We start from the raw sequence: 27,608 nt of genomic DNA on the forward strand, positions 1-27,608 counted from the left end.
TTAATAATATATGACCAAGAACAGATGTTGGGAGTGAGAGGTTCTGGGAAAAGCATACCAGTGATTGTTTTGTTCCTGGTACCATACTGCTTGCTCATGTACCACAGAAAACTAGCAATCCTTGTAGGTCAATGTGTCTTTTAGGACAGATGTCATTCTGTCTGCCTGAACTGTTCTCAGAAACCGCTCCACGTCTCAAAACTGATTTAGTTGCAAATCAGAGTCCCCTCTCTTGCACCCCAACAAGCTCCACAAACAGTATTTTTCTCCTTTTCCACGAAAAAAGGTCCTTTTCCTTTCTGCAACAGGATCTGGTTAGACTGTGTGGGCCCACTCTGTCAGCACTGAGCCCCAGGTCCCAGTGGTTCCAGTTTTCTGCAATACTCAGTGGCAAAGTCCCTTCAGTCTCAGCACTGGCTAAAGGCACGAGGCACTAAAGGTTAAGGTCCAGAACACAAGTCACTGATGGGGGACACCATCAGTCACAGCCAAGCGCAACTCTGAAAGCGGACAAGGTTCCTGTTCCTGTGGGACACGGTACTCCCGCCACAGAAGCCAACACCTTCATCAAAACTCAGGCTGTTACTTGGGTATCTTGAAACAGGGTATAACCAGCACAGCACTCTGTCTGTGGGGGACGCTCAGTGTCTATCTGCAGACCTACAACCGTGCGCCAAACGTCCTGAAGACTAAACGAACTGATCTGAACCCGAGGGGTCACAGCACACACCTGTGGTTCATTCTGACATTGGCTGACATGCTGCACGCACCGCTCGGACTCCCCTGGGTGTCTGTGCCCACTGTGCCCCCACACACGGCCTCAGTCCGAGGTGCACATGGAGCAAGCAGGGCTCAGAGATGAGACGTGAGGTGCGCAGCCAGTTTCCAAAGGACAGATCTTCTCTATCTCCCAGCCACCTGCCTCTGGTGGGGAGTGAAGACACCCCTGGGAAAGGTGGTTGGTCATTCAATCTGAGACATCAGCTGTGTGTCCTGGAACTCAGACAGGCCCATGGTGGCCAACAGGTGATTTCAGAACTACAGACATCGCTCCTTTTAGTGGCAAGGCCTCAACACCCGAGAATGGCCTTTTTCTTTCCATTTATTCCTGTAAAATGGGTCAAATGGGCACCACAGCCGCCCACATTCTAAAGTCTCCAGGGGCAGCACTGCAGGGGCCACGACGGATGGTCAAAGTAACAGCAGCCAGCACTTACCACACTCGGCTTCCAGGAGCCTCCACGCACTCACTCACTCAGTCCTCAGACCAGCTTAGCCTACCGAGTCCTAGTCTCCCCCCTGGAGAAAGAGGTTAGCAGGGTGGAGAGAACCTGGCCCAGGCCCCAGAGCCCTGAATCCCAAAGCCTGGCCCTAGAGCTATGCTCAGAACCACAGCTCATTCCTCATCCCCAGGATGGAGTGATCCAACCAGCTTGCCGAAATAGCCACCCTCCTCCATTTCCCCAGCCATGTGCCTCCAAAAAAAACGCACAAGTTAGGAAACACTTAAGAAAGAAAAGAAAGGGGCGTGTGTGTGTGTGTGTGTGTGTGTGTGCATGGGGGGAGGGATTCCCCCAGGAGGTGCTCCCTCCTTGTGCTGTGGGGGCCTTATTCTATGGGCCTGCATTTCTCCCACAAGGTAAGCTCTGCTTCCCAGCATCAGTTTTAGCCAATCACTGCTGATTTTCATTTCCTTCAAAGAAAGGTTTACCTTAGAGCAATGGAATCCAAAACAGAACATTTCCTTTACGTTTATTTCTGTTTTAACTACCACATGCATCCTCTGTTGACTTGGAGAAACCAAATTTGATCAAACTTTTAAAACCCACAGCCTTTATGTCTTTTATCACTCCTTTCGTAACATTTCTTCCCTTGTTACATAAGCAGGCAGATGTCTAAAACTTGCCCTGAAAGGAGTGAATAAGCCTCAAATGGATTAAAAACTGGCAAAGCTTTGATCTGCGTAGTGAAATGTCTTGCTCCAGAGGAAGAGGAAAGAGACTTAGGCATTTGGTGAATTTCCCTCAAAGCCGCAGAGTTCAAAGCTACAGGAGACACTTGTGAGATGCGGCAAAGCCCAGCTGTGGCTTCTTTTGTGCTGGAAATTTCTACTAATTCAACAAAGGACAGAGATAAGAAACTGCTAACACATTAGGAAATAGAGCATGTCCACACGTTATTTATTTTCCTTAAGCCTGACTCTGTGGACGTGCCTGTGAGCTGATCATTTACCAGCTCGTTACAAGTGAATCCCTAAAGAGGCAAAGAACAAAGGGGAGCCCAGAGCCCACCAGAGCCAGAGGAAGAAAGGCAGGCAGCCCCTCGCATACAGATGAGGTAGAGATCCTAGCTAGGTACTCAACACATAAATAATGCATCTTTTAAAATTTCACATGTGGGGGTGCCTGGGTAGCTCAGTGGGTTAAGCCTCTGCCTTCGGCTCAGGTTATGATCTCAAGGTCCTGGGATCGAGCCCCACGTCTGGCTCTCTTGCTCCCTGCTCCCCCACCTGCCTCTCTGCCAACTTGTGATCTTTCTCTCTCTCTCTCTCTCTGTCAAATAAATAAATAAAATATTTTTTAAAAATCATATATTAAAATTTCACATGTGGTTAAAAGAACTCTAGCTAAACCATTTGCAGATTATCTTTTCTAGTTTTACCCTCAGTGCACCAGAAATTTGCCAAATCCAGGAGCTCACAGATTTATCAAAGTGTAGACATGATCCAGGGGTTACAGGTGACCTCAACATGCAGATATTAGACTTTTGGATTTGTAAATAATACTCTGGTCTATCTCTGAAATCCACAGAATGCTAAAAACATGGAAATAGGGGCTTGTTGTCAGCTGATATATCGCTAAGGAGATAATCAGAGCTGCTAATTGTAGGGCTAGGGAAAAATCTCTGTATTTACATCAAACACAGAAAATGATTTCACTAAGTATGATTTAAGAGCTATCCAATGCAGCCATACAGAGACAGAAGTAGACACTGTAGTCTATAAATTTATAAAGAACACTTACTTCAAAACAAACGTCACTCTTGGAAAGTTGTAAGTATTTCCTCCCCTACCTTCTGAGGAATGACGTTCCAATTTAGGTGGAAAGAGGTACATTGGGAAAGGAATACTCTAGAAAAGAAGTCGACCGCTTCCACGGTGGGGAGATTTTCCTGCCTGTTCTCGGACTATTCTGGCCTGCCTGGCCCAAGCCTCTTTTCACCCCACTCCATGAAATTTTCCATCATGGTCCTTTTAAAACCACATGCCACAAAATGCATGTAAATCTTTACGTCATAATTTACTTAAACTCTATACATCGTAATCAACTCTTTCTGCCCCAACCCACCAGAGTACGTATAAATACCTACTCAGGAGATAAATACTCAGGAGAATGTCTTCAAAATCAAACCTGAGCACCTTCCCCCAGCAGAGAGCTCTACTCTCAAAATATTGCTGACAACATCTGTCTTCATTTCTTAAACATGCCCTGAGCGCCTACTAGGCGTGGGAAGGAAGGCAAGATGTAAAACACGAAGGTCAAAGAACCTGCAACCTAGAAGTTGGGGCAAGGCAAAGGCAAGAACGTGGTTGGAGCAGCAGCAGCTCCTGGTGAGAGATGAGGGGTGTGGGGGGCACACACGTGAGGCCACGAGGGATGGGAGCTATTTTCTGAATCACACAAGAGCCCAGCCCTGTCAACGGGTACATGAGCATGTTTGGGCAGGGGCAGGACTGGCAGGGATCTGAGAGACTAGAAGAATTAGGAGGGGGATCTATTCCCGATCTGTTCCCCATCAGTTGAAGGCTATGACTGTTCCCAACAAAAGGTAATCAACATAAGACAGATGCTTAAATCGTCCCCGACCCCCTCCCAACACAAAGCTTCGGTCAACCATCTGCAGTGATGGAGAGACATTTCGACCTGCGTACAAATGGTCAGTTCTCTGCTCGAGTTACCTTGGTGATCAACGTAAGGCTTGAAGGCCTGAAGGATTTTTGGCACAGCCACCCCCATGTCAAGTTCCGTCAGAGTTAGCTCATTCATAAAGTAGGGGAGCTGGAGGAGAGAAGGAAACAATGAATGAGACGTTAGTAACCTGGTCAGTGTTAGAATTCAGCATCTGCTCAGGAAGAGTCAAGGTCAAGGTTTTGGGGACACGTTCACTTAACTGAAATTTATTGAGCACGTATCACATATGAGGCATCATCCTACAGAGAGAACTGCGGGCAATCAGGCAAGGTCCTTGCTCTCACGGGGTTTACGTTGGAGAGGCAGAAACAGATAAATAAGCAGAAAAATAGATAACTTGAGAGAGCGATTAGTGTTCCAGAGAGTAAGGCAAGTGGTGGGAGAGAGGGAGCTGGGGTGTAGGGCGGGGTGGCTATTTTGGCCAAGGAAGTCTGTGAAGGCTTCGGGGAAGAACGCCGTTGCTGGGGGACCTGACTGAGGAGGTGGAGCCGGCCATGCTGGTCAGGTTAACAGCGTCTGGAGCTGGCCAGAGTGTGTGGGGCAGTGGACCCCTCTTAGACGCCCAGTGAGGAGTTCAGAAATTGCTACAGCATGTCTGACAGGCAAACTCACAATATTTATTTAAATCCTTGGAAAAAAAGAGAATCACATCCCTTTACCCAATGCTGAACATTTTCTGTTTGCCCCCTGCCTAGATCTGAGTTCCCCTGAGAGGCTAGTTCGTGCAAACCACGCGGATGGGCCCTCCCGCCCTCTGGCTTCTGGTTGCTTGGCCAGTGGGAAACACCAATGGGCAGGGAAGAAGGGAGGTGATGCGGAAGAGTGTTGTCAGGTAGTTGTCCCCTCCCTCTGTTGAGGGCCATGGCTCCTGTCAGACAGGCAACCAGCCTCTCCACACGGCCATGCTGCCCCAAGGTCTGGTCACTCCTCCCCACTTTTGCCCCTACAGGGAGTACTAACAGCTCCCACGCCTGCCAGCTTTGGTCCTACCCTAGCCTTTTCAGTTTCTCTACATTGGCCCACATCTTTATAAATCTTCCCTTAATGAACTCTCCTCTCAGGTGACGCCACTTGAGAGTGCCATCTGTCTCTTGTTGCGATCCCCAACTAATACAGCGTCGTAGGAATTGCTCTAAAGGAAATAACTTGAGTATTAATATCATGCTTAGAAATTTCTACTTTGCCTCAAGACTACAGAATTAATTCATCTGTTTCTTACACCTGAATTTAGGAATGTGTCTATATTGTTATTTTTTTAAACCCGTAGTCTATTCCCCATTTCAATGTAAGATATAATTATAGAGCCATCTTAATTTTTCCCCCCAATGGCTTGTCAGGCGTCTTACCGAACGCCCAATACTCTCCCTGCTCACCTGCAGCAGTGTCCTTATATGCGAGACTCCCACGACCCCGGCACCTGTAATGAGCACCCTGTTTTTCTACCAGCATCAAACTGCTTTTTTTAAAATAAATATACGCTGAACATTTCCCATAAGACAAGGCAGCATTTAGCCAGGCATGGATTTAATGCCTATTCTGGCTGGACCTCTTCGGTTGTCAAAGGCATACCCTTGACGATTCGCCAGAGAACTCCCTCTCTGCATTTCTGCAGAGGTGGGTCGGTCAGAGTCACAATGTCTGTGGTGAACAGAACGTGACCAAAGAGAGAACTCAAAGGCACATTGTGAATTGGTAGTTGCTGGGTTTGGAAAACCTTTTTCTAAGGCATCAATGTGACATGGTGGCTGGTCTCCCAATCAGCCTACAGAATGTTACTTGGCCAAGAATGTAGCCAAATTCTTGCACCCTTGCCCCAGACTGTCTATTACTATCACTTGAATACCCAGTGAGTCAGGGGCCTGCTGGGTTCCTGTGGGAACAGGAGCCTGACACTGAGCAAAAGGGGTGAATGAAATGATGGCATTCCCGAAGCCCTGTGCCACCTCCCAGCCCTCCCCTCCTGTACCTTGTGGTCCCTACCAGGGCAGAGGAGGGACCTGAGACAAAGAGACTGAGGAACCCGGAACTGGGACAGACTCAGCAGGGCTGGGCTGAGCTCTAATCACCAGTAGGTAGAACAAGGAAGGGCTCAACAGGGCCTGCTTCCTACTTCTTCCCCTGGGTGCCCAATTCCAAAATTCTGGGATACCTCTAAGCACCCTTCCCCTCCAAATCACAACTGATTTGAATCAAAACTCTCAGGACCAGGCCCTAGTCTGCTCAGTCTCCTTTCTACTCTGCAGGGAAAGGCCACGAAAGGTCACTCCTGCTCTTTTCAACCAGAAATTCTCTTCTTCCCATCCAAAGGCACCACAGTGAGACGAGAACCCACTGCATGTTCTTTACCCTCCTAAGTGAACCCAGCTGGACACTCAGGCGTATAGAACATTCTCGGGTTGGTGGGAGGAACTGCTGGAAGCTGTCTGCAGTAGTAACATTTGCTGACACGGGCACAAGAGGCCCTGAGACTGACGGCCCCAGGGCGGTGTTGGGAGGGGCTGGCCGAGGCCAGGAATGTACTTGCTGTGGGGGCAGAAACTCAGCTTGTTTTAAACCATCCCTGGGCACCAGATACACACACAGCGCTGCTCTTTCACACCATGAGTCACTGTCACATGTGAGGGTGACAATCTGAGACTGCAGGGCAAGGCCAGCAAAGAGTTCTCCGTACGTCAGGCCTTCAGGGGAAACCAGGAGACGGGAGATCTTTGTCAGAGCGGACAGCTCAGGCTCCTCCGGCCATTCTGGCTCTTGGACCGGCCATTAGCCAACACTCACTACTAGGTTTCCTTCTTCCCAGAATACTTGGCTCTTAGTGATAGTAAGAGTCCTTTTGGCAGGGGTGGCGGTGGGTTGAGAACTAGAGTGACAGCCTGCTACCTTTCTGTTTGTTCCACTACATCCAGGGTCTCCTCTGGTCTCGCAGGGCACTGAGGTCAGGGTAGAGGTATGAGGCTGGTGACGGAGCACAGCCCACTCCTGGATCCAGGCCACTTGTCTCCATCCCCACCTTCTAGCACTTCTGACCTCTCTGTTTTAAGTCTGCAAACTGAAAAGCTCACATGGCCAGCAAAGGGGGAGAAGAAGAAAATAAAAGACTTTCCCTCAGCTTCCTCTGGGATGAAAGAAGCCACCGTTCTCCAAGACGGCAGAGGTTCCATGGGCTTCCAGCACCCGAGGGAAGCACGGCACGCTGCCCTACCCCTGTCTGTTTTGGAATGTGTGTAACAGGGGCGGGAGCGTCCCGTCTGGAGTTGAGGTGCGCCCAGCTTTCTGCCTCCCCCTGCCAGGACCCCCAGTCCTCATGCTCAGGGAAGGGCCTGCAGCAGTCTTTGGGAAGAGAGGAGTGCCAACCCTGCTTGTGTGTTTTGACTCAGGAATTCATCAAGCTCTCCATCTTTTTCCAGAAAGGGGGAGGCGGTGGAGTACGCCCCAGCTCAGCTGCTTGTCTGTGAAGAGGGGAGGGTCACTGCCGATTCCTGGCCCCCCGCCCCCGCCGGACCTGGCTAGCAGAGTGCATTCTACCCTCGACCTACCTGAAAACAACAGGCTGACTCATGTCAACAGAGCCCTCCCAAATCTCTGCCCCAACTTCTGCCTCGAAATCTGCTCCACCAGCTCAGAGCACGGCCTCTCCTCTTCATCAGGGGCTTGGAAAAAGATGACACCAGCCTGCAGCTGGCAGATAGAGCTTGCCAGAGCTTGACTGAACCCTAAGGGGCTTGGTTTGTCACCCAAAGGAATGACAAAGCCACATCGAAGCTCCTTCATGCCCATATTTTCCTTCTAATGTAATTTTCCCTTAGCTCACAGTTTCCTAACCTGGAGACCTTGAACCCTCTGAAATCATGGGCAAAATTCTGCGTCACTGTGCATTTTTCTAGGGAAAGGATCCATTCGTTTCTGTGTCTCAAAGGTATCTATGACCCAGAAAGATCCATGGATTTAAGCTGCTGACTGTGCAACTTCATCTGGGGACCAAAGGAACTCTTCCTTGGCTGGGTCTTTCCTGGGTCAAAAACTTACTTCTCCGTAACCTAGCTGAGGTCTCTGGGTTGGCAGAGGCGGTACTGAATGTGTCACTTAGTGGCAATCGTGAGGAATATTTGTGCAGTTTAAACTTACTTCCAAGTGGGCTTGATCAGCACCAGGACTGTTGTTTTTCAGCAAAGACAGAGCCCAAAATAAAATACCATCTGGCCAGAAGTAAAGGTCAGGCCCAGCCACATTTAAAGTGCCGTGCTAACTTTCCCGGCTTTGAGAGGGAGCACAACTTGGGAAAGAGGTCTGGAGTCTGGCACTTTCCTCAGCAGAGTTGTTGCGGCCCCCAGACTGGGAGGCTGGGTGGGCTCCTGAAGTACACTTTAAGTTCCTTACTCATTTCAAGATAATAGAGGTCTACGTGACAAACCAGCTACAAAAGCTCACATTTTCCCAAACCAGATTCTGGATTATCACCGAGAATGGCTAATGACGAGGGCAACACCAGGGAAAAAGTAAACAGGAATACTCACTAAGTCCCCAGGTACCGGTGAGTCATATGGCCAAAGTCACAGCTCAGGTATGTTATTGTTCTCATGTTATATGCTTTAAACCAAGTTATTTTTCACTTAGGATATAATGATATAAAACTTCTAAATTAAGACATGTGAGGAATCGGAAACCTCTTATGTGGAAAACGATACCTTTATTTTGCTGAGTTTCATTTGGATTTTCTTAGACACCAGATCAGACCAATATTTCTCTCCTAAGAAGTCCCAAAACATTCTTCCCAGCAAGGCGTTCACCCAGGCTTCCTGTTCTTCCTCCTCAGAGGGCGGGGCCTCTGGCAACTGGCAGAAGAAAGGAACCAAAATTAGCTGGAAAGCAACTGGAGAACAAGACAGGTGCTTATTTTTACAAAGTCACTGAAGGTCCCTCCCCACAGAGATGGGCGCCCACGGCAGTTGTATTCCTTCCCTACAAATTACCAGGCTCATGTTATGTCAGTGAATAGAAAAATGGAGAAACAAAAGCCATCACCGAGGATAAAAACTCCTCTTTGTTTTCTTTTGTTGCCAGTCGTCCTGTGACGGAGCTCGGAGCTCGTATTTCACACGATTAGCTCAACCAGATTGCCCTGCCTCCCAAATGAGCTTGGTACCCACTTCTGATTCATGGCACCTCTGATCAAATGTCTGCCTCTCGTTCTTCCAGCTGAAAGTCCCTGGACATGCAAGTGTCAGGCTGGTCCTCCTGGGGCGGCCCCAAAGCCTCCCATGGCCAGGACTCACGGTCAGCTGTGAACTCACAGCCCCCCAGGGCGAGGGGCAGGGGCTACTTAAAAATACAGGTGCCTGGGCCCTACACCCAGAGACACTAATTTAAGTGGGAATCAAAATTCCCAGAAGCGCTCTCACAGACGTAATGAACAGGGGAGGTTGAGAACTGCAACCTCGGGTTAGAGAGAACCTGTTCTCAGGAATTCCGTGAAAATTCCTGTAGCTGTTCTCCCCAGTCCCAGCCCGGTGACATCCCCCGGGCCTCCCCTCCACCGCAGACAATCTGTCTTAAACATCTAGCACAGCCAGTGTGAGCAAACCCACGTTAGTCTCTGATTTCCCAGCTACTCATCAGATGAGGGATTCTTGCCCGGAGAGGGCCCCGCGGGGTGAAGCAGGAGACAGAAGTGGGCAGTGACGGCCGCTGAGAGTGGGGCAAGCCACCTGGCAGCACAGGGAATGCTTGCTGACCGCCACCGTGGGTCACTGCTGCTGCCGCTGACCCCGTGCCAGGCCCTGCGAGAAGACCGCTTCCCAGGCTGCTGGTTTCCATCTTAACGATACCTCAGAAAGACGGAACTGTGACTTCTATTTTAGGGATGAGGAAATGGACCTGGAACCATGCAGTGTCCTGCCTGAGGCCCCTGGTTCATCTGCACAGCCTGACTCAGAGCCTCCTTCTCCCTGATCTCCACCTGCTCTGTCCTGAGGGAGGAAGGAGGTGGCGGTGGGACAGGCACCTGGTGTGACAGACCTTTCCTTATGCCCAGGTCTCTAATTAGACTTAGTCCTCACAGAAACAATTAGCCTTGGAAAGCAAGGACCAAAAAAAAAAAAAAGAAACCAAAACCCAAAACCAACAAACCTAGAAAAGCAGAAATCAACGAATTGTTTACCCTTTCTCTTCCTTCTGTGGTTCGTACAAATGCATCTACCCTGCCCTCATGGGCTGCCTGCAGCCGTAACACACATCAGACACCCTTGTCATCTCCACACTTTGTAAGCGTGTGCTCATGCCTGCGCGATCTCTGGTGGGCAGCCGTGTGCCCAGGCCAGGGGGACTGCACCCAGGTGGCCTGGTGCTCATGGACTTGACCCTCAGAGATTTGATGACTTCCGAGTATCCCAAAGGTCTATGGCACATTCCTGTGTGTGATTTGGGGGTCTGAAGCGGTCACTGAGCTTGCGGCAGGGCTCCTGGACTGCCCAGCACCCACCTGTCCACTAAGTCTTGTCAGATTACGCACCGTCTCTCCCTTTGGGGGTCTGGGAGTTTGCCTGTGGTTTTTAATCTAACGTTATCCCGTATAAGGGGAGATATTTTATGTTCTAGGAGTCCTTCAAATTCAGGTATTTTCACAGGTCTCCCTTATGAATGTTGGGGAGTCTCTTTAAAAAAACAAACAAACTCCGATTTAGAAAGCAATACAGGGTGCCTGGGTGGCTCAGTGGTTTAAGCCGCTGCCTTCGGCTCAGGTCATGATCTCAGGGTCCTGGGATCAAGTCCCACATCGGGCTCTCTGCTCGGCAGGGAGCCTGCTTCTCTCTCACTCTCTCTGCCTGCCTCTCTGCCTACTTGTGATCTCTCTCTGTCAAATAAATAAAATCTTAATAAAATAAAATAAAATAAAATAAAAAACAATACATGTTGGTCATTCCATTTCAGAAGACATGGCTCTCCCTCACTCGTTTCACTGGCTATACAGCACCTCTGTGCTCCCTAGTGCTGTACTATTTTTTGATATTAACCAAGACTTTTAAGATTTTATTTTTAAGCAATCTCTACACCCAATGTGCAGCTCAAAGTCACAACCCTAAGATCAAGCATCGCATGCCCCCCCCCGACGCAGCTCGCAGGGTGCCCCTCACCCAAACGCTTCTACCACCAGGTCCTGGATAGAAGAGCAGATGTCTGGGATCTTTGGGCACTTGGTCATGCCACAGGTGGTGTGTGTTTCTCAGACTCACTTTTCTCTCTGCCTGAACATCTGCGCCCCACCTTCCGAGGGGATGTGGTCTAGCGTTTCTGAGGTTACAGTCTTTGAGTCACATCTGATGGTCTACACAGTCTTCTGAGTAAACACCCATCCAAGGACAATGCTCTCCTCCCCCAGGTAGTTCGGTAGTGCCAAGCTGTGGCCACACAAAGCAGTGCGTGTCTTGCTTTGATCTGAAGGCAACCCAAGAGAATTGGTCACTTTCCCCTCTCAAGAGTCTACCCTCTATTAACCTTTCTTTATAAACCCAGATATTCACAGCAAGCAGGTTGAGCACAAAATAGCAAGAAACAAAGGCTATTTCACAATTTATGTCCAAGCCAAAGACATATGATGTGGAAACACATTTCTGAAATAACTGACAAGCAGGTTGTTTTTTCTTTTCATCAGTTCCTTCTAAAGGCTTCTCTCCACAGACTCATTGGGAACAAAGAAAAACCCAAGAGCAGCAGAACACCAACAATGCATCAAAGCAGCTTTATGAACAAAATCTGGATTCACTGGGCTACTAGAAAGAACTCACTTCCAATGAGTGTCATAAAAATTTGAGAGCTTAAAGAATAAATATGCCTACGTTTCCTAACACTGCCATTTGCCTGCAGGAAGGAATGTGAGAAGAATATTCATTCCACCATTTCAACTATATAGATCCATTTAGATAGGGTACCTTTCTCAAAATGACTTCCAAAAAAAGGTGTAGAGAGTCCGACAGCCTGAAGCTGAAGGAGGCTATCATGACTGTCTGAGTAGCTCTTGGGATATAGTTTAGGAAAAGCTAACCTCCAGAGGAAAGTACAAATTTACTTAATTTTTTGGTGTAATCTTTCCTGCAACAAATGCGGCACCAGGGTTTCACAAAGGACTGCTGGGTCCAGGAGAAGGCACAACGGAAGACCCTTCCCCCAGGTCTGTTACCTGTTTCCCCAATTATAAAAACAGTACATATTTATTGCAAGAAATACCCATAATCCCACTATCCAAATATAATATATAAAATATTCTCCTCTATTTACTATCAGTCTTTTTTCAATGCATACATACAGAACTTGAAAAAAAAAAGAAATTGGATCACATTAACATAGTTTTGTATCTCTTTTTACAGCTTTATGGAAATATAGTTCACATAACACACAATTCACCCATTTAAAGAGTACAATCAATGGTTTTTATCATATTCACAGAGTTGTGAAGCCATCATCATCAACTTTAGAACATTTGAATTACCCCCCAAAGAAACCCTGTATCCCTTAGCAGTTACCTGCCATTCCTCCCCAGCTCCATCCCTGCCACCACCGTCCCCACCACCCCCACAACCAGGAGCCAACCAGCCCCAGGCAAACCAATTTATCTCTGAAAATGCACCTATTCTAGACATTTCATATACATGGAATCATACAGGGCGCCTGGGTGGCTCAGTGGGTTAAGCTTCTGCCTTCAGCTCAGGCCATGATCTCAGGGTCCTGGGATCGAGCCCCGAATCAGGCTTTCTGCTCAGCAAGGAGCCTGCTTCTCCCTCTCTCTCTGCCTGCCTCTCTGCCTACTTGTGATCTCTGTCTCTGTCAAATAAATAAATAAAATCTTTAAAAAAAAATGGAATCAAACAATATGTATTCTTTCGGGACTGACTTCTCTTGTAAGCGTAATGTTCTCAAGATTTACCCATGCTGTAGCAGATGTTGGCACACTATTCCTTTTCATCGCAGAATAACATTCTACCGTGCGGATATACCACGTTTCATCCACTCGTGACGGACGTTTCAGTAGCTTCCACTTTTGACTACTGTGAATAATGCCACCATGAACATTTGTGTACAAATTTTGGGGCAGAAGTAGGTTTCCAATTTTGGGGCACAAGTAGGTTTCCACTTCTCTTGGCCGGACACCAACAGGGGGAGCCGCTAGATCGTACGGCTGTGTTGACTTTGAGGAACAACCAAAGTGTTTTCCATGGCAGCGGCTTCATTCTGCATTCCCACCGCCAAGGCACAAAGCTTTCTCCACATCCTAATACTTGCTATTACCTCTTTTATTCTAGCCATCCTAGTGGTTGTGAAGTGGTATCTCATTATGGTTTTGATTGCATTTCCTGGATGACTAACGACTATCTTTTCTAGGCTCATGGGACCAACCATCTGTAGGTCTTCTTTGGAGAAATGTCTGTTCAAACCCTTTGTCCATTTTTTTTAAAAAAAGATTTTATTTATTTATTTGACAGAGAGAGAGAGAGGGAGAGATAGTACATAAGCAGGGGGAGGGGCGTTCAGAGGGAGAAGGAGAAACAGGCTCCCCGCTAAGCAGGGAGCCCAATGAGGGGCCAGGGCCCTGGGATCATGACTAGAGCTGAAGGCAGACACTTAACTGAGCCACACAGGTGCTCTGCTTTGCCCATTTTTAATTGGGTCATTTACCTTTTTATTATTCAGTTTTAAGAATCCTTTGTTTATTCTAAGTACTAGTATTACGATAAATGATTCGCAGAAATTTTCTCCCATTTTGCGGGTTGTCTTTTCACTATCTTAATGGTATTGTTTGTAGTACAAAAGTTTTTCATTTTGATGAAATCTATTTTATCTTTTTAAAATTTTTTTGGTTGCATGTACTTTTGGGTGTCTTATCTAAGAAAGCTTTACCTAAGCTCAAACCACACAGATTGACACCTACGTTTTCTTCTAAGAGTTTTATAGTTTTAGCTCCTACACTGAGGTCTATGATCCTTTTGAGTTAATTTTTGTGTATGGTATGAGGTAGGGGTCCAACTTCATTCTTTTGCCATGTGGATACCAGTCGTTCCAGCACCACTTGTTGAAGGCTATTCTCTCCCTCCCCCTCCCTGCTCCTTGAATTTCCTTGGCACTCTATTCTGGATCCTTTCTAAAATGTTAGCTTCAATTGGCTCTATGGCTTCATATTTTTTACTTGCTGTAAGAGGAGCACTTTCCAAGTCTACTTTTAAATGTTTGAAAAGGTAACTTTGCTCAGGAAAGGGGAAGCCTTGGAAAACCACTCTGTCAATTAAGATTTCCTGGTTTCTATTTGATTCCTATTTGCTTTCTTAGGGTTCTCATGTCCTGATAACAGCAAACAGGGAGTAATATCTCATGATCCAGTTTATGGGTAACAAGATAATTAGCACAACTAGTAATAATGAAGACAGAACTCTCCAAACCTGGGAAGCCTACATTATCTCTAAACATTTAGGATCTTCCCTGGATAAAGAGCGTGGGAAGTGTGTGGCACAATCTGAGTATCAGGGTCTTGCACCTGCCTGGGGCACAGACACAGGCCAGCCCCACGGACGGTCCTCTCTCCTAGCCAGGCCACTTCGGGGCATACGGAACTGGCAGCCTCCCTGGCCTCACAACCCTGAGCAAATCTGCAGGCAGTCTGTGCGGTCTCCCTTCCTGAGGTGACCGCACGAGGGGTAATACTATGGCACCTTTAGACATTTTTAAAAAGAGAGTTTCCTTTTTTTAAAAAATTTTATTTTATTTAAATTCAATTAGTTAACACATAGTGTTTGAAACTTAGTGTTTTAAACTTTTGAACATATATGTTTGAAACTTATAATTTCAAAAGAGGGTCTCCTTATTTTCTTATTTTCTAAATTACTATTAAAATCTCCTCCTCTAACCAAGAAGACTACCTTGACAAGACAATAAAGCTCTGACCTCTTCCGCCAGCCTCACGGTCTCTCAACTATTCTGAACCCTGAGAAAATGGCACCAATACCGTAGGGGTTTGGTGATTCGGAGGCTTGCACAGAGGTGGGACAAAGCAGTCACAAGGGCAAGTCAGGGCTCAGTGACTGGTCACTGACCACTAAACATCTGGAGAACCAGATCCTTCCTCCAAAATTGTGATTTTATAATTCCAGTTTTGAGCTCCAAAAGTGGTTTCAAGATGCAGAATCCCCTGAATATGTTTTTAATTATCATAAGTAAGAATAATCACCAAAATTATTTCAGCGTTGTTTAACACAAACTTCGTCTGCATTTACTAACTGTATCCTGGGTGTTTTTAACATCAGTTTGGCTCCTGTGCACCCGTGGCCCCATTCTCCTCCAAACCTAGTTTAGCCCTGGATGACATGCGAGAAAGGAGGCCCAGTGGGCAGAAGTTGCCATTAGACTTGGAGCCCTCAGGGTAAGTGATGCTTTGACCATGAGGCAGCGGCAGGGGGAGAGTGGGGAGAGGAAAAGCTGAGGCAAAGGCTAGAGCTGTTTCCCAAGCTCCCTCTGGGTAAGCTCTGGCTGGTGGCTGACACTGATGATGGGACAGTGTCACTTGAAGAGATGTCAAAGGTTCATTTGTGTCTCTGAGTCCTTTCAGTTTTTGTTGGACTTATGATATCAGAGGCGATAGGGACTGTAAGAAATAACCTGGCCCAGTCTTTGGCAGGAAGGATGAACACTACTGACCACGTCCAAAGGGTCCACATTTGGTAACCCTGTGGGGAAACAGGCACTCTTACTACTGGTAGGAGTGAACAACAGTGCAACCCTTACAGGGGAATGTGATAATACCTAACAAATAACTAACCTTGAAGATAGACTCCCAAAGGCACAAAAATACACAATCACAAATTATTCACTGCGGCATTTTTTTGTAATTGCAAAATACTGGAAACCTGTATGCCCATGTGAAAGAGAGAATGTATATACTATGAAACATTTGTACAATGGAGCAAGTTTGGCAGCTGTTTAGAAACAAGAGGAGGGAGAGGCATCTATGAACTGATGTGGAGTGATTTCCAGAATGTACTAGTAAGCGAAAAAAGTAATGTTCAAAAGAGGATCCATAATATGCTACCATTTGACTAAGGCAGAAGGGAAAATAAAGGCAGAAAGGATAAACCAGAGACTAAGGAGACTGGCTTACTTCAGAATGGCATGGGAGAATAGAAGAAATAGGTGGGGGAGACAGCCCTTTTCTGAGAACGTCTTTATCCAGCTTTGATCTCTGCAACCACATTAATGTTTCACATGCACAAAACATAACAAGTTAAAAGTGGAGGGAGAAGGTCCTCATGTGCTCAAACTGCAAAGTTAATAAGAAATAAAATTAGTTGAGAACTGCCTTAAAGCGTGAAAAGTAATCAAAGTAGCAGAGGAAACTGTAGCAGATACTCCATTCCAAAAACAGTGCCAGGATATTTCCCACCCCAAATGCTCTTCCAAGAATTTGCTACTTTTTCAGCAAGGAGAACCTGCGCCCCTCCCTGAACCTGGGAAGGTGTGCTGACTGCTCCAATAGAGCGTGACGGAAGTGATGTCACTTTACTTCCGAGACTAGGTCATAAAAGGTGTTACCGTGTCCGCCTGGCTCTTTCTCGAGGGAGACTTAGCTGAAGGAAGCCCAGGCCACATGGAGAAGTGAGCGCCCAGCCAGCAACTAGCACCCATCTGTGTGCCGGCCACGGGAGTGAGGCATCTTGGGAGCAGCTCCTCCAGCCCTCCACCCCCACCCCACAGAGCCGCCTCAGCTGACACTGTATGGAGCAGACAGAAGCCTTTACTGCCAAGCTTGGTCAAGTTACAAACAGGTAAGCAAAATGAGTAACTGGTAGGGTTTTAGGCCACCACTTCTGGGGCTGTTATGTAGTAATAGTTAACTATAATACCTGCCTGTACCTTACTCAAGACTGTCTCAAGCAGCAGACCACCTCTGAGAGTCAGGACACGGCCCACACATGCTTCAGGTCAAGTGGATGCAGAAGCCCAGCACCAGACCTCAGGCACCTTCTTCCGAAGCCCCCTTTCGAAGCACACAGTTCTGGCTTTCTGGTTTCCTAGCCCACAGAGACTAGAATGGTTACATTTAGGGTAGGGGTGAGGGAGGGGGATAAGCATTCAAGGAGAAGCAACTAGAAGGACATATACCAACAGCAGCCAGCTGACAATTGAGAGAAACTATGCAGAATCTGCAGCCTGGGGTGGCTCAGATGGCCTCTGACCTGAAGCAGGCCTGCATGACCGACAAGCCTGAATTTCAGTTTGTTTTGCTAAGTCCTTAAAATTATCAAGATTAAATCCTCTCTGTCTACTCTGCCTAAGGGGGTCAGGAAATGCAATGTGGTTTTTCAAGATTTTCATCAGACTTAGAAAAGGAAAAACATGTTTTGGTGCTTAAAGAGGTAAATGCCAAGGACTCAGAAAGGTCGTTTGCACTAGAGAAGCCCCCGGGTGACAGGGATGCTGGGTTGAGGGGCTGGGTTATGGGTCACTGCTCCCAGCGCCTTCTGGGGCTTCCAGAGACTCCAGCGATGACACCACAAGCACATGCAACACACACTGAGGACATGATATTCTAAAACATGGTTTTGTCTTCATATTTTTAACTTAAGGAACTCTTAAAAAGCAAGCATTTCATGAGATACATTGGTCTACAAGGCTCCTCCTGATTTCCCTCAATCTGCTGAGAGTCCAGACAGCTGACAACCCAGGGAGAAAAGGGGTTTGGGGTAGGGGGATTCACGGGTGGTAAACAGGACATTCCCAGAATAGTTTGGTACTACCCGACTCCAGCCTAGAGGAAGACCTACTTCCCACCCTAGTTGGTAACTTAGGTCAGAGGGTGGAGGCAGTGGGGGTGGGGCCAGCAGAGCCAGAGGGTCTCTTCTGGCCTGCCCAAGTCTGCTGGATGAGGGTTCGGGGCCTCCTCCCCACTGGAGAGGATCAACAGAATGAATCAAAGCCCGCAACGGGTTAACAGCACAAGGAAGGCACCCAGTGCTTCCCATTAAGAGCAGAGGTATGGGGACGCCTGGGTGGCTCAGTGGGTTAAAGTCTCTGCCTTCGGCTCGGGTCATGATCCCAGAGTCCTGGGATCTAGCCCCGCATCGGGCTCTCTGCTCAGCGGGGAGCCTGCTTCCTCCTCTGTCTCTGCCTACTTGTCTGTCAAATAAGTAAATAAAAAATCTTAAAAAAAAAAAAAAAAGAGCAGCGGTATGGCCACTGGAAGAGGCCAGACACTCCAGCGCGGAACCAAACATGAGAAGAGCAGGCTTTTGTGCATGGGCTGGCCGGGTGCTGAGAGGACGAGTGTGGTAGTGGCAGGCGGCCTGACGGCCAGCACAGCTCCCGAATGCCCACCAAAATGTCAGTGGTGGCAGCTGGGGGCCTGCGAGTGTCATCTGGTTTTACACATGCCACCACTTGGCAACTGCGAAATTAAGCGACTTAACCCGTGTGAACCTGCTTCTCCACTGACAGAGTGGAGAGAAGAGCATCTCGGCTGCAAGGCTGCTGAAGGGGGCAGAGGCGTTCTGTTACGGGGCCTCGCGGCAGCTGGCCCACAGCAGCTCAGTTATCTTACTGCACATGATGCTGGGTCCACGGCCAGCTGGTTACGCTGTGGGAAGAATGCTCGTGGCAAATCTTCAAAAGCCCTGGACATCGCTACTGAGTCTGAGAATTTGAGAATACAAAGGTAACTCGGGAATCAGGCCTCTATTACCATCGATTCTGAGAACTTCCCCACTGACTGCCCACTTGCTCAGGGCAAAGGTTAGGAGTGATCTTTGGCCCCTCTGGCTCTCTCACGCCCCACACATAATTCACCAGCAGATCCAGCCGCTCCCCTCGACACAGATCCCGAGCCGTTCTCACCACCTGCTGCTGACCCTCATCGCAGCCCCATCGCCCACAGCCGGAAGCGCCCCCCACCCCCTCTCTTCCTCCTGCCCACTCTCCAGAGACAGTCACTTTTAGATTTATATAGATCAACATGACTCCCTGCTCAAAACCCTCCCAGTTGCTTCCCCTCTTCCTCAGAACTGACCCATGAGATCCCGCTCTCTGTCTCCTGGTCACTGTCACCATACCGGCCTCATCACGGTTCCTTGAATACTCCAACCACATCCCTGCCTTGGGGCCTTGGCACTTGCTGGACCCCTCGGCTGGAAGGCTCCTCCCACACCCCCACACCCCCCACGGCTCACTTCCTCACTTTGGTCAGCTCTCTGTACAACATCACCTCCTCAAGGAGGCCCTCCTTGGCCACCGCTCTAAAACAGCAGGCTGGCCACCTTTCACCCTCTCTTACTTGGCTTTAATCCTTGCCACCCCCAGCTGTTTTGTTTCTTTCTGTCTCCCTGTTAAGAGCACAAGCTCCCTGAGGACAAGGCCCCTTATTTGTCTTGTTCATTCCTGTGTCCCCAGTGCCTAGGGCAGGGCCTGGTACCCAGGAAGCGCTCGAAGTGCTTCTGTAGGCAGAAGCGAGTTTGAGTAGAAAAGCAGAAAAGCCGCAGCCCAGACAGCCAGCTTTACCTTCTTCCCAGTCGTGGGGCTGCTCTCCGCACTCTGCACTGGGCTCCTTTGGGGGCTTCGGTTTTCTTGGGGGACACACCTGGCCATGTACACGCCGTAGTCCAGAAGCATCTTCTGCCGCACACCGCCCACCAGCTCCTTCTGCTTCGGCTGGGACATGATCTCCTCCACGCTGCCTTTGCTGCTGCTGCGGCTGTGGGTCAGGTGCCCCGAGGGGCTGCTGTGCCTGCTGTGCGAGGGCAGGACCCCTGCAGCGGAGAGGGGTCGGCTGTTAGGACACAAGGTCAACGGAACTTCGAACAAACTTCAACGGGCTAAGTCGACAAGCAGCGAAAATGCTAACATACGACTGTTTAAGAAAATAAGGTTATATTATAAGGGTACTTCCTATCCTGAAAAATACCTTCCCTTCTAAGAATAGCTCATTTTTTAGAACAGTTTTTAGTCTTCTCTAAGACAATTCAGAGGAACTGAAAGCCATGAAGTCCATGTGGTAAGTAAGCACCTTTTTTGTTTTTTCCTGGTGATCACTTAGGGTCAAATACGGAGCTGCTGCACCCCCAGACAAATGGAAAGCGGGCAGCAAGCTCACTATTCACCCACAGCTCACAGCAATTCCAGACCTGTCATCTTTCATTCAAAAAAGGTTTTTATCAAGCACTTTCTCTGGGCCAATTCCACATGAAAAGAAGAATGAGACATAATCCCTGCCCTTGAATTTGGGCACCTACGCAAATAAATCACAGCTCTGTAAAATAACCATTGTAACTGAAGCGTGACTGAAGGGCTTTCAGGGCCGAAAGGAGGAGGTGCTCTCTCTGCCCAAGAGAGCCCCAGGACTGACTTCCACAGGTCGTGTCCTCCGGGCTGCCTCTCAGAGAAACAGCTGGCATTTTCCTGGGGCAGGTGGGGGAAGAACATTCTAGGTAGAGGGAGGAACATATGCAAAAAGCGATGACAGGGGAACGCTGGATGTCTGGTTCAATGAAGGCCCAAGTGGGCTACATGGGGCAGAAGGGACAGGAAATGAGCAGAGGCTCATTTATCAGTACAAATTTTGGGAGTCGGGAGACCAGAGGACTCTGCATTTCTATAGCGATCTGAGGCTTGGAGAACCTTGTTCGGGACCAGGAGCTTGAGAACATTAGCCTGATATGCTGTCCTGACTCACTCGCCTGCTTAACCTCGCTAGGGTTCTCCTGATGTTTCTCTCAGAGGAGTCACAGCATGTGCAAATAAATATAACCCTAAGGAACCAATGATGCCCCCCCCCCCAAAATCACACATCTAAAAGGTAAATGGGTCCTAAGTACACTCCTCAGGTGGCACAGGGTCCTCGGTTCGGGGTCGGCTTCCTTCCTTCCTACCTGGAAATCTCTGTCCGTTCTCCTATGGACCCTTTAAAAACACCGGAGCATCTAGCTCACACGTCATTACCTGGTTTACTTGCAGGGACACCAGGGGCCTTCTTGATTTCCGACTTCAGTTTAGATGCCAGAACAAACCTCCTGAACCACTCCTCTTTCTCTCGGCCAGTTCTCCCAAAGAGATAGAGTATCTGGTCTCGCTGGCCAGATCGGGTTCCCTCCTGAAGATGGGGTGGCTTCTTGGGGTCCTCGCTTCCCAGCTCTCGCTCAGCTGGAGGCTTTTCTTCAGAAGTCTCTTTATCAGTCTGGGCCTTAGACATAAAGTCATCTTGTCGACCAAGCTCAATACAAATGGGGTATTTTTTATTCCAGATTCGTTTTCGAGCCAAACTTTTGGGTACAAGATAAATCTACGGGAAAGGGAAATGATGGTTGACATACAAAATTAAGAACTGGCCACATTGTGCATTAATACTATGCAGAACAAATGCAAACTTTATAGACTTTTTGACCAAGACAATGAGTGTAAACTACCACCTGTCTACAATGTGAGTACAGAAACTGGGATAGAGTTTTAGAAGTGACTTGCTATTCCTCGAACTCAGTCCAGAAGTAGATGTTTAACAATTTGGCAAGAGTTACAAGCATCTATAATTTTCAGGTAACAGTGGCACAAAAATTATTTAGGAGGTTATCATCAACTAAGTTTCATGACCTAGACCAACCATACATTTGAAAAAAAAAAAAAAAGTTTATCAAACTAGATCTAGATGAAGCTCAAGTTTATCATTCTCAAGTTAAGAGTGAATTTATAAAACTATTTTAAATACTTCTGCCATTTGAGGTAAATTTAAAGATCATTCACATGAGTTATAACAAGAGAAAACCTATAGCTTTTTGGAATAACAGACAATTTACATTTCTCAACAACAGTAGTATATAACACTTACTAAATGTAGTTATTTTGCATCTCCATAATTTTCACATTTACAGAGTCCTCAATCATTATTACCCTAGCACCACCACACTTGGCTTTTTGTTGGACTGAAAAAGTTAAAAGTTAACACTCAAAGTCAGATGACTGTGTTATGCCTTTGTTCCTCAAAGTTTGGTCCATGGACCACCAGCAGCAAACCAGCAGCAAGAATATCACTTGGGAGCTCATAAAAATGCACTCTCAGGCCCCACTCAGAGTTGCTGAAATAGAAGCTACATTGAAAAAGATGCTTGGGTGATTTGCATGAAATCACACACACACACACACACACACTACACACACACATGCCCTTTTGAGGAGAAAAAAGGCAGTAAGACAATCAAGATTCCAAATGCTTTTTTCATTTCGGTTTCTCAAATTGGCCAGGCTCACCTTGCTGTCTGAAAGGTCGTAGATTTTCTGGCTGATGTAGGTAACCTCTGGCTTTGTTTCATTGTAGCTTGCCCTCCTGGATATATTTTTATTGGGCTTTGAAAGTCTTAAAGTCCCACCCTCAAGTCGAACAAAGACTGAATGCGTCAAAGTTGCATGGTAAGTTTCTGGATCGTAGTTGTAGATCTCATTCATCCATCCCTGATAGAGAAAAACTTCCATTAGTAAAATTAGAGTAAACAGAAATCCTATTTGATACAAAAATGAAGATCACTGAGGTAGACAGGACACTGAAACCAAACCTGACTGTGACGCAAACATCGATTCATTGGTGACTGGGAGTTGCTCAGACAGGTGCAAAGCTTGAAGGATAATCAGTGCAGAGCTGTAAACTGCTAGGTTTCTGATAACCAAAAATGTGGATATGGGGTACTAATGATAATGTCCATTTCTCTAAATAAAACGTTCTTTTCTTTGTTTTTTTAAAAGGTAACAAGCGAATCAGGAAATTCAAAAGTTTTATTCATGTAGATAAAGCAAGTCTTTCAGCCTAACCTCCTCGCGGGGTGAACACTACTACCCAGTCTGGTCTTCTTAAATTAGCCAAACTCATCCTCTTCTCACTCACCTGCAAACCATCTTTGGAATTTCACAGATGATACTAACTCATGCTACCATTCCAGGACTGAGACCTTCCACTCTATTTCTAGCTCACTGAAATCACACAGTAAGGCAGATGATCAGAAATTAGGCATTAAGAATTACAGATATGATCAGGGGCGCCTGGGTGGCTCAGTCATTAAGCATCTGCCTTTGACCCAGGTCAGGATCCCAGGGTTCTGGGATCGAGCCCCGCATCGGGCTCCCTGCTCGGCGGGAAGCCTGCTTCTCCCTCTCCCACTCCCCCTGCTTGTGTTCCCTCTCTCTCTGTCAAATAAATAAAGTCTTAAAAAAATTATAGATATGATCAACAGTATGTCACAATCCAAAGAGATATAGTAACTTAAATGAGTAAAACTGTGCCCCAGGTCTCCCCCCAACCCACCGGTCAACATAAACGAACGTATACACTGATCTTTACATACAGCACACATATGAAAGTGTAAGGACAGTGTACAAAAGCCTAACACACCATAAAATTATGGTAAAGCTCCTCTAATAGGGATGATCGATATTCATCATTTAATACTCTACCTGTCCCACAAGTCCTTTTTCAGATGATACAGTGGCCCAGATCTTTTTAAAAGAAGCTCTCTAGGGAATTTTAATTGATTCTCTTCCATACTCTTCATTTTCTTCTTCTTTTTTTAAAGATTTATTTATTAGAGAGAGAGAGAGCATGTGCACATGGTGGGGGGGTAGAAGGAAAGGGAGAGAGAGAGACTCTCAAGCAGACTCCCCACTGAATGAGGTCAATCTCATGACCCTGAGATCATGTCCTGAGCAGAAATCAAGAGTCTGAGGCTCAGTGAACTGAGGGGCCACCCAGGCGCCCCCTTTACTCCCCTCATTTTATAAATGTTTTTGAACCGAGCAGAAAGGTACTAAAAACCACAATGCAATTGGGAATGTCCTTCTTTTCAAAGAATGGCCATTTCCACAGTGAATACTTGGGTCTCACACTTAAGTTTTGACCTGGGAAATTTATGAGACAATTACATAGTTTTATATATCTTGTTGGGTTTTGGTTTTGTTTTTTTTTTTTTCATTTTGCATGAGTTAGAGGAGTAGCTCTCCCTCCTCTCAATGTGTTGCTGCATCTATTAAAGTGTTGAGTGGGGCACCTGGGTGGCTCAGTGGGTTAAAGCCTCTGCCTTCAACTCAGGTCATGATCCCAGGGTCCTGGGATCGAGCCCCACATCGGGCTCTCTGCTCAGCAGGGAGCCTGCTTCCTCCTCTCTCTCTCTCTGCCTGCCTCTCTGCCTACTTGTAATCTCTGTCTGTCAAATAAATAAATAAAATCTTAAAAAAAAAAAAAGTGTTGAATGAGCAAGCACGTGGCGACAGGAAGAGGGTGTAATTTAGATGTTGCAATGATCAGAGCAATAAAATGAAAAGGGGGACAAGCAAGACTGTGGGGCCTGCAGTGGACTGTACAGTCAGAGCATCAGTTTGGGAAGGTTTATTTCGCGAAGTATAGAACTAAACACATTCTTTGGTTCATAGTTTTTTTGTCTTTTTCTTTAGTCTGTTATTATGGTAAAGTATATTCATTGATTTTTGAATGTTGAACCAGTCTTACATTCTTGGGAAAATTAGGTATTGGTCGTCATGTGCTGAAGCTGGGTTCCACCAGCTCATGAGAGCTAATTCTACATACTTTCCTGATTCTGTCATCAGGGACCTCACATTGGTCATTTACAGCTGGCCATGGTGGGAGAGTTTGGATTTTTTTTTTTTTTTGTGGGAGTTTTTATATCATGGAAATCAGTGAAAAGTACAAACAGGGCTTCCTTTTGACCCAGAGAGCCATTTTATCAGCACAGTACTAATACTATCCTTTTTTACACTGCAGAATTTGGCTTGCTAATACTTTGTTCATTTGTCCCCCTAAATTCATAAGGGAAATTGGTCTACAGTTTTCTTGCAATATCTTTCAATATTAGCTAGCCTCATAAAATGAGTTGGGAAGTGTTCCTTCTCCTATGTTCTGGAAGAGTTTGTATAAAATATTTCTTCCTAAAAGGCTGGGTAAATTTGCCAAGGAAGCTATCTGGGCCTGGAGTTTTCTTTATAGAAAGGTTTAAAACTATGAATTCAATTTCTTCAATTTCTACTGGAAATTAGGCTATCTATTTCTTCTTGAGTGAGCTTTGGTAGCTTGTGTCTTATAAAGAATTTGTCTGTTTCATATAGGTTGCCCAACTTGTGGGCATAATGTTGCTTGTAATATTTCCCTATTATGCTTTTTAAGTCTGTAGAGTCTAGTAATATTCTTTTAGTCCTAATATTGGTAATTTGTACTTCTAAAATAAACACTTAATGCTATTACTTTCCCTCTAAGCACTGCATCAGCTGCAATTTTTCATATGTTGTATTTTCAATATCATTTGATAAAAATTTTTTCTACTTTCCCCTGTGACTATCTTTGGACCAGCAGGCTAATGAGAAGTATGCTGTTTAATTTCCAAGTGTGTGGGAATTTTCCAGATATCCTTTTGTTACTGACATTTAGTTCCATTTCATGATGGTCAGAGAACATGCTTTTTATAATTTCAGTTCTTTTAAATTCATTAACTTTTTATGGCCCAGTATATGGTGTATCTGGTGAATGTTCCATGTATACTATAAAAAATATGCATTTTCTATAAATATATTTGTCTTTTTAAAAATTGTTTGTCTAAAATGTTTCAAACAACATTTTTGCTAAAGATCTCCTGGCATATAATCCAGTTTTCTTTTAATCCAATTTGGTTGCAGAAAGTAGTTTCTTACCTAAATAGGTTTATACTAGGCCTAAGGTTCTAAAGGCAACCAGATTAATCAAGAACTTGAAGCAGATCTGATTTTTCTGGCCTGCTTCAGAGCCATGCTCAAAGGTCAGGCTGTATTTACTCGCAGAGCTACTAAAACCAAGAAGAATCCGTGAAGGGAGGGATGAAAGGGCTGGCGGTGAAGAATTTCTTAGGGCCAGGGAATGACAATGAGATTAAAATAGCCACTTCTATCAGCGTCACTTATGAGCCATTTAGGCATACAGTCCCCACCAGGGATTCTTCTTCTTGAATTATTTCACTCTGAGTGTACATCTCCTGCCTAGATTAGAGGTTTTTGAGGATACACGGCATGTTGAGATACCCTCTCTGGGGTGCATAATTACATCTTACCTGAGATATTAAACCTTTTTTTCCTCTGATTCTTGAGTTATGATAATCATAATTTGATATATGTCAAACATTTGATACAATAATATCTCCACATAAAAGATTTTTCATTTGTTTCTAGCTATGTGAAATCGGGGAGGTTTATTTCGCTAAGTATATGGACATGTAAAAAAGTCAATAGAAGTAACGTGATACTGGAATTTTGGACAAAATACCCAGCATTATAGTTGTCATCATCACCAGACTAGAAAGGCAGGAAGAAAAAAAAGTTAGGCATATTATGAAGTTATTCTCAAATAACAGGAGAGTCTCTGAGAAATAAAGTAATGTGAGCTGTAGAGAGTCTCCCCTTTTGAAATTCTGAGACCGCACAGGTTAACTATCTATGAATAAGAGACATTTGGGAATAAAAGGCTGTTTCTCTCCAATTGCTTTCATTTTGCCTTTCCTAATAAGTCAGAAAATGCAGAACTGTGCAGGGAAGCACTGTCCAATGGAAATATAACATGAACCATAAATATGCACCATGAAAATACATAATTTTAAATTGTCTAGTAACCATAGTTAAAAAAAAAAACAAAAAAGCAGGTGAAATTAATTTTTTTTAAAGATTTTATTTATTTATTTGACAGAGAGAGAGATCACAAGTAGGCAGAGAGGCAGGCAGAGAGAGAGGAGGAAGCAGGCTCCCCGCGGAGCAGAGAACCCGATGCGGGGCTCGATCCCAGGACCCTGAGATCATGACCTGAGCCGAAGGCAGCGGCTTAATCCACTGAGCCACCCAGGCGCCCCGAGGTGAAATTAATTTTAACAATGTTATTTAACTCAATACAGTCGACCCTTGAACAACATGGGTTTGAACTGTGCAGGTCCACTTATGCACAGATTTTTTTCAGTACATACAGTATACTACTGTACATTTACTTTGTCTTCCTTATGACAGTCTTAATATTTTCTTTAGCTTATTTTAAGAATATAGTATACAATACATATACTGCACAAAATACGTGTTAATCACCTCTGTTAGTGGTAAGGCTTCCTGGTCAACCATAGGCTATTAGTAAAGTTTTGGGGGAGTCAAAACTTATACAAAGATTTTCAATTGCACAGGGGGTCAGTGCCCCTATATCCCACACTCTTCAGCGGTCAACTGTGTATCCAAATATTATCATGTAAACACATAACTAACACTATTGATTATATTTTACATTCTTTGTTTTGTACTAAGTCTTCAAAATCCAGCACATATTTCACACTTAGAGCACGGCTCGGTTTGAACTAGCTGCACTTCAAGTGCTCAATGGCCCTACGTGGCCAGTGGCTACTATATTAGCACATAGCCGACTTGTGGGTTGGGTTCTGCCTTTTCGAACCTAAACACCTGGCTCAAGCAGAATGATCAAAATCCCCCTCTCTTGTCGACACTTCCAGGATTCTAAATTTTATTTTACATTAGGTCATCTGTATGTCCAATTTGGGACTCAAAGTCATGACCCTGAGATCGAGAGTCATACACTCTGCTGACTGAGCCAGCCAGGTGCCCCTCTTGCTG

General features: G+C 46.0%; 1 protein-coding gene across 3 annotated transcripts in view; it reads right to left on the reverse strand.

Annotated features, from left to right (window-relative positions):
* The window catches only part of TEX2 (testis expressed 2), a 103,413-nt gene that overhangs the window by 17,463 nt on the left and 58,342 nt on the right, over window positions 1-27,608 (reverse strand). For all 3 annotated transcript variants that reach the window (XM_045984376.1, XM_045984377.1, XM_045984375.1), the window contains 5 exons: window positions 22,233-22,433; window positions 20,934-21,273; window positions 19,497-19,744; window positions 8,657-8,803; window positions 3,959-4,058 (listed from right to left, as the gene is read on the reverse strand). In XM_045984376.1, coding sequence (XP_045840332.1) covers window positions 3,959-4,058; window positions 8,657-8,803; window positions 19,497-19,744; window positions 20,934-21,273; window positions 22,233-22,433 — 1,036 coding nt within the window. The remainder of the gene's footprint in view (window positions 1-3,958; window positions 4,059-8,656; window positions 8,804-19,496; window positions 19,745-20,933; window positions 21,274-22,232; window positions 22,434-27,608) is intronic.

This window comes from Meles meles, chromosome 18, assembly GCF_922984935.1.
Source record: "Meles meles chromosome 18, mMelMel3.1 paternal haplotype, whole genome shotgun sequence".
NCBI lineage: Eukaryota > Metazoa > Chordata > Mammalia > Carnivora > Mustelidae > Meles > Meles meles.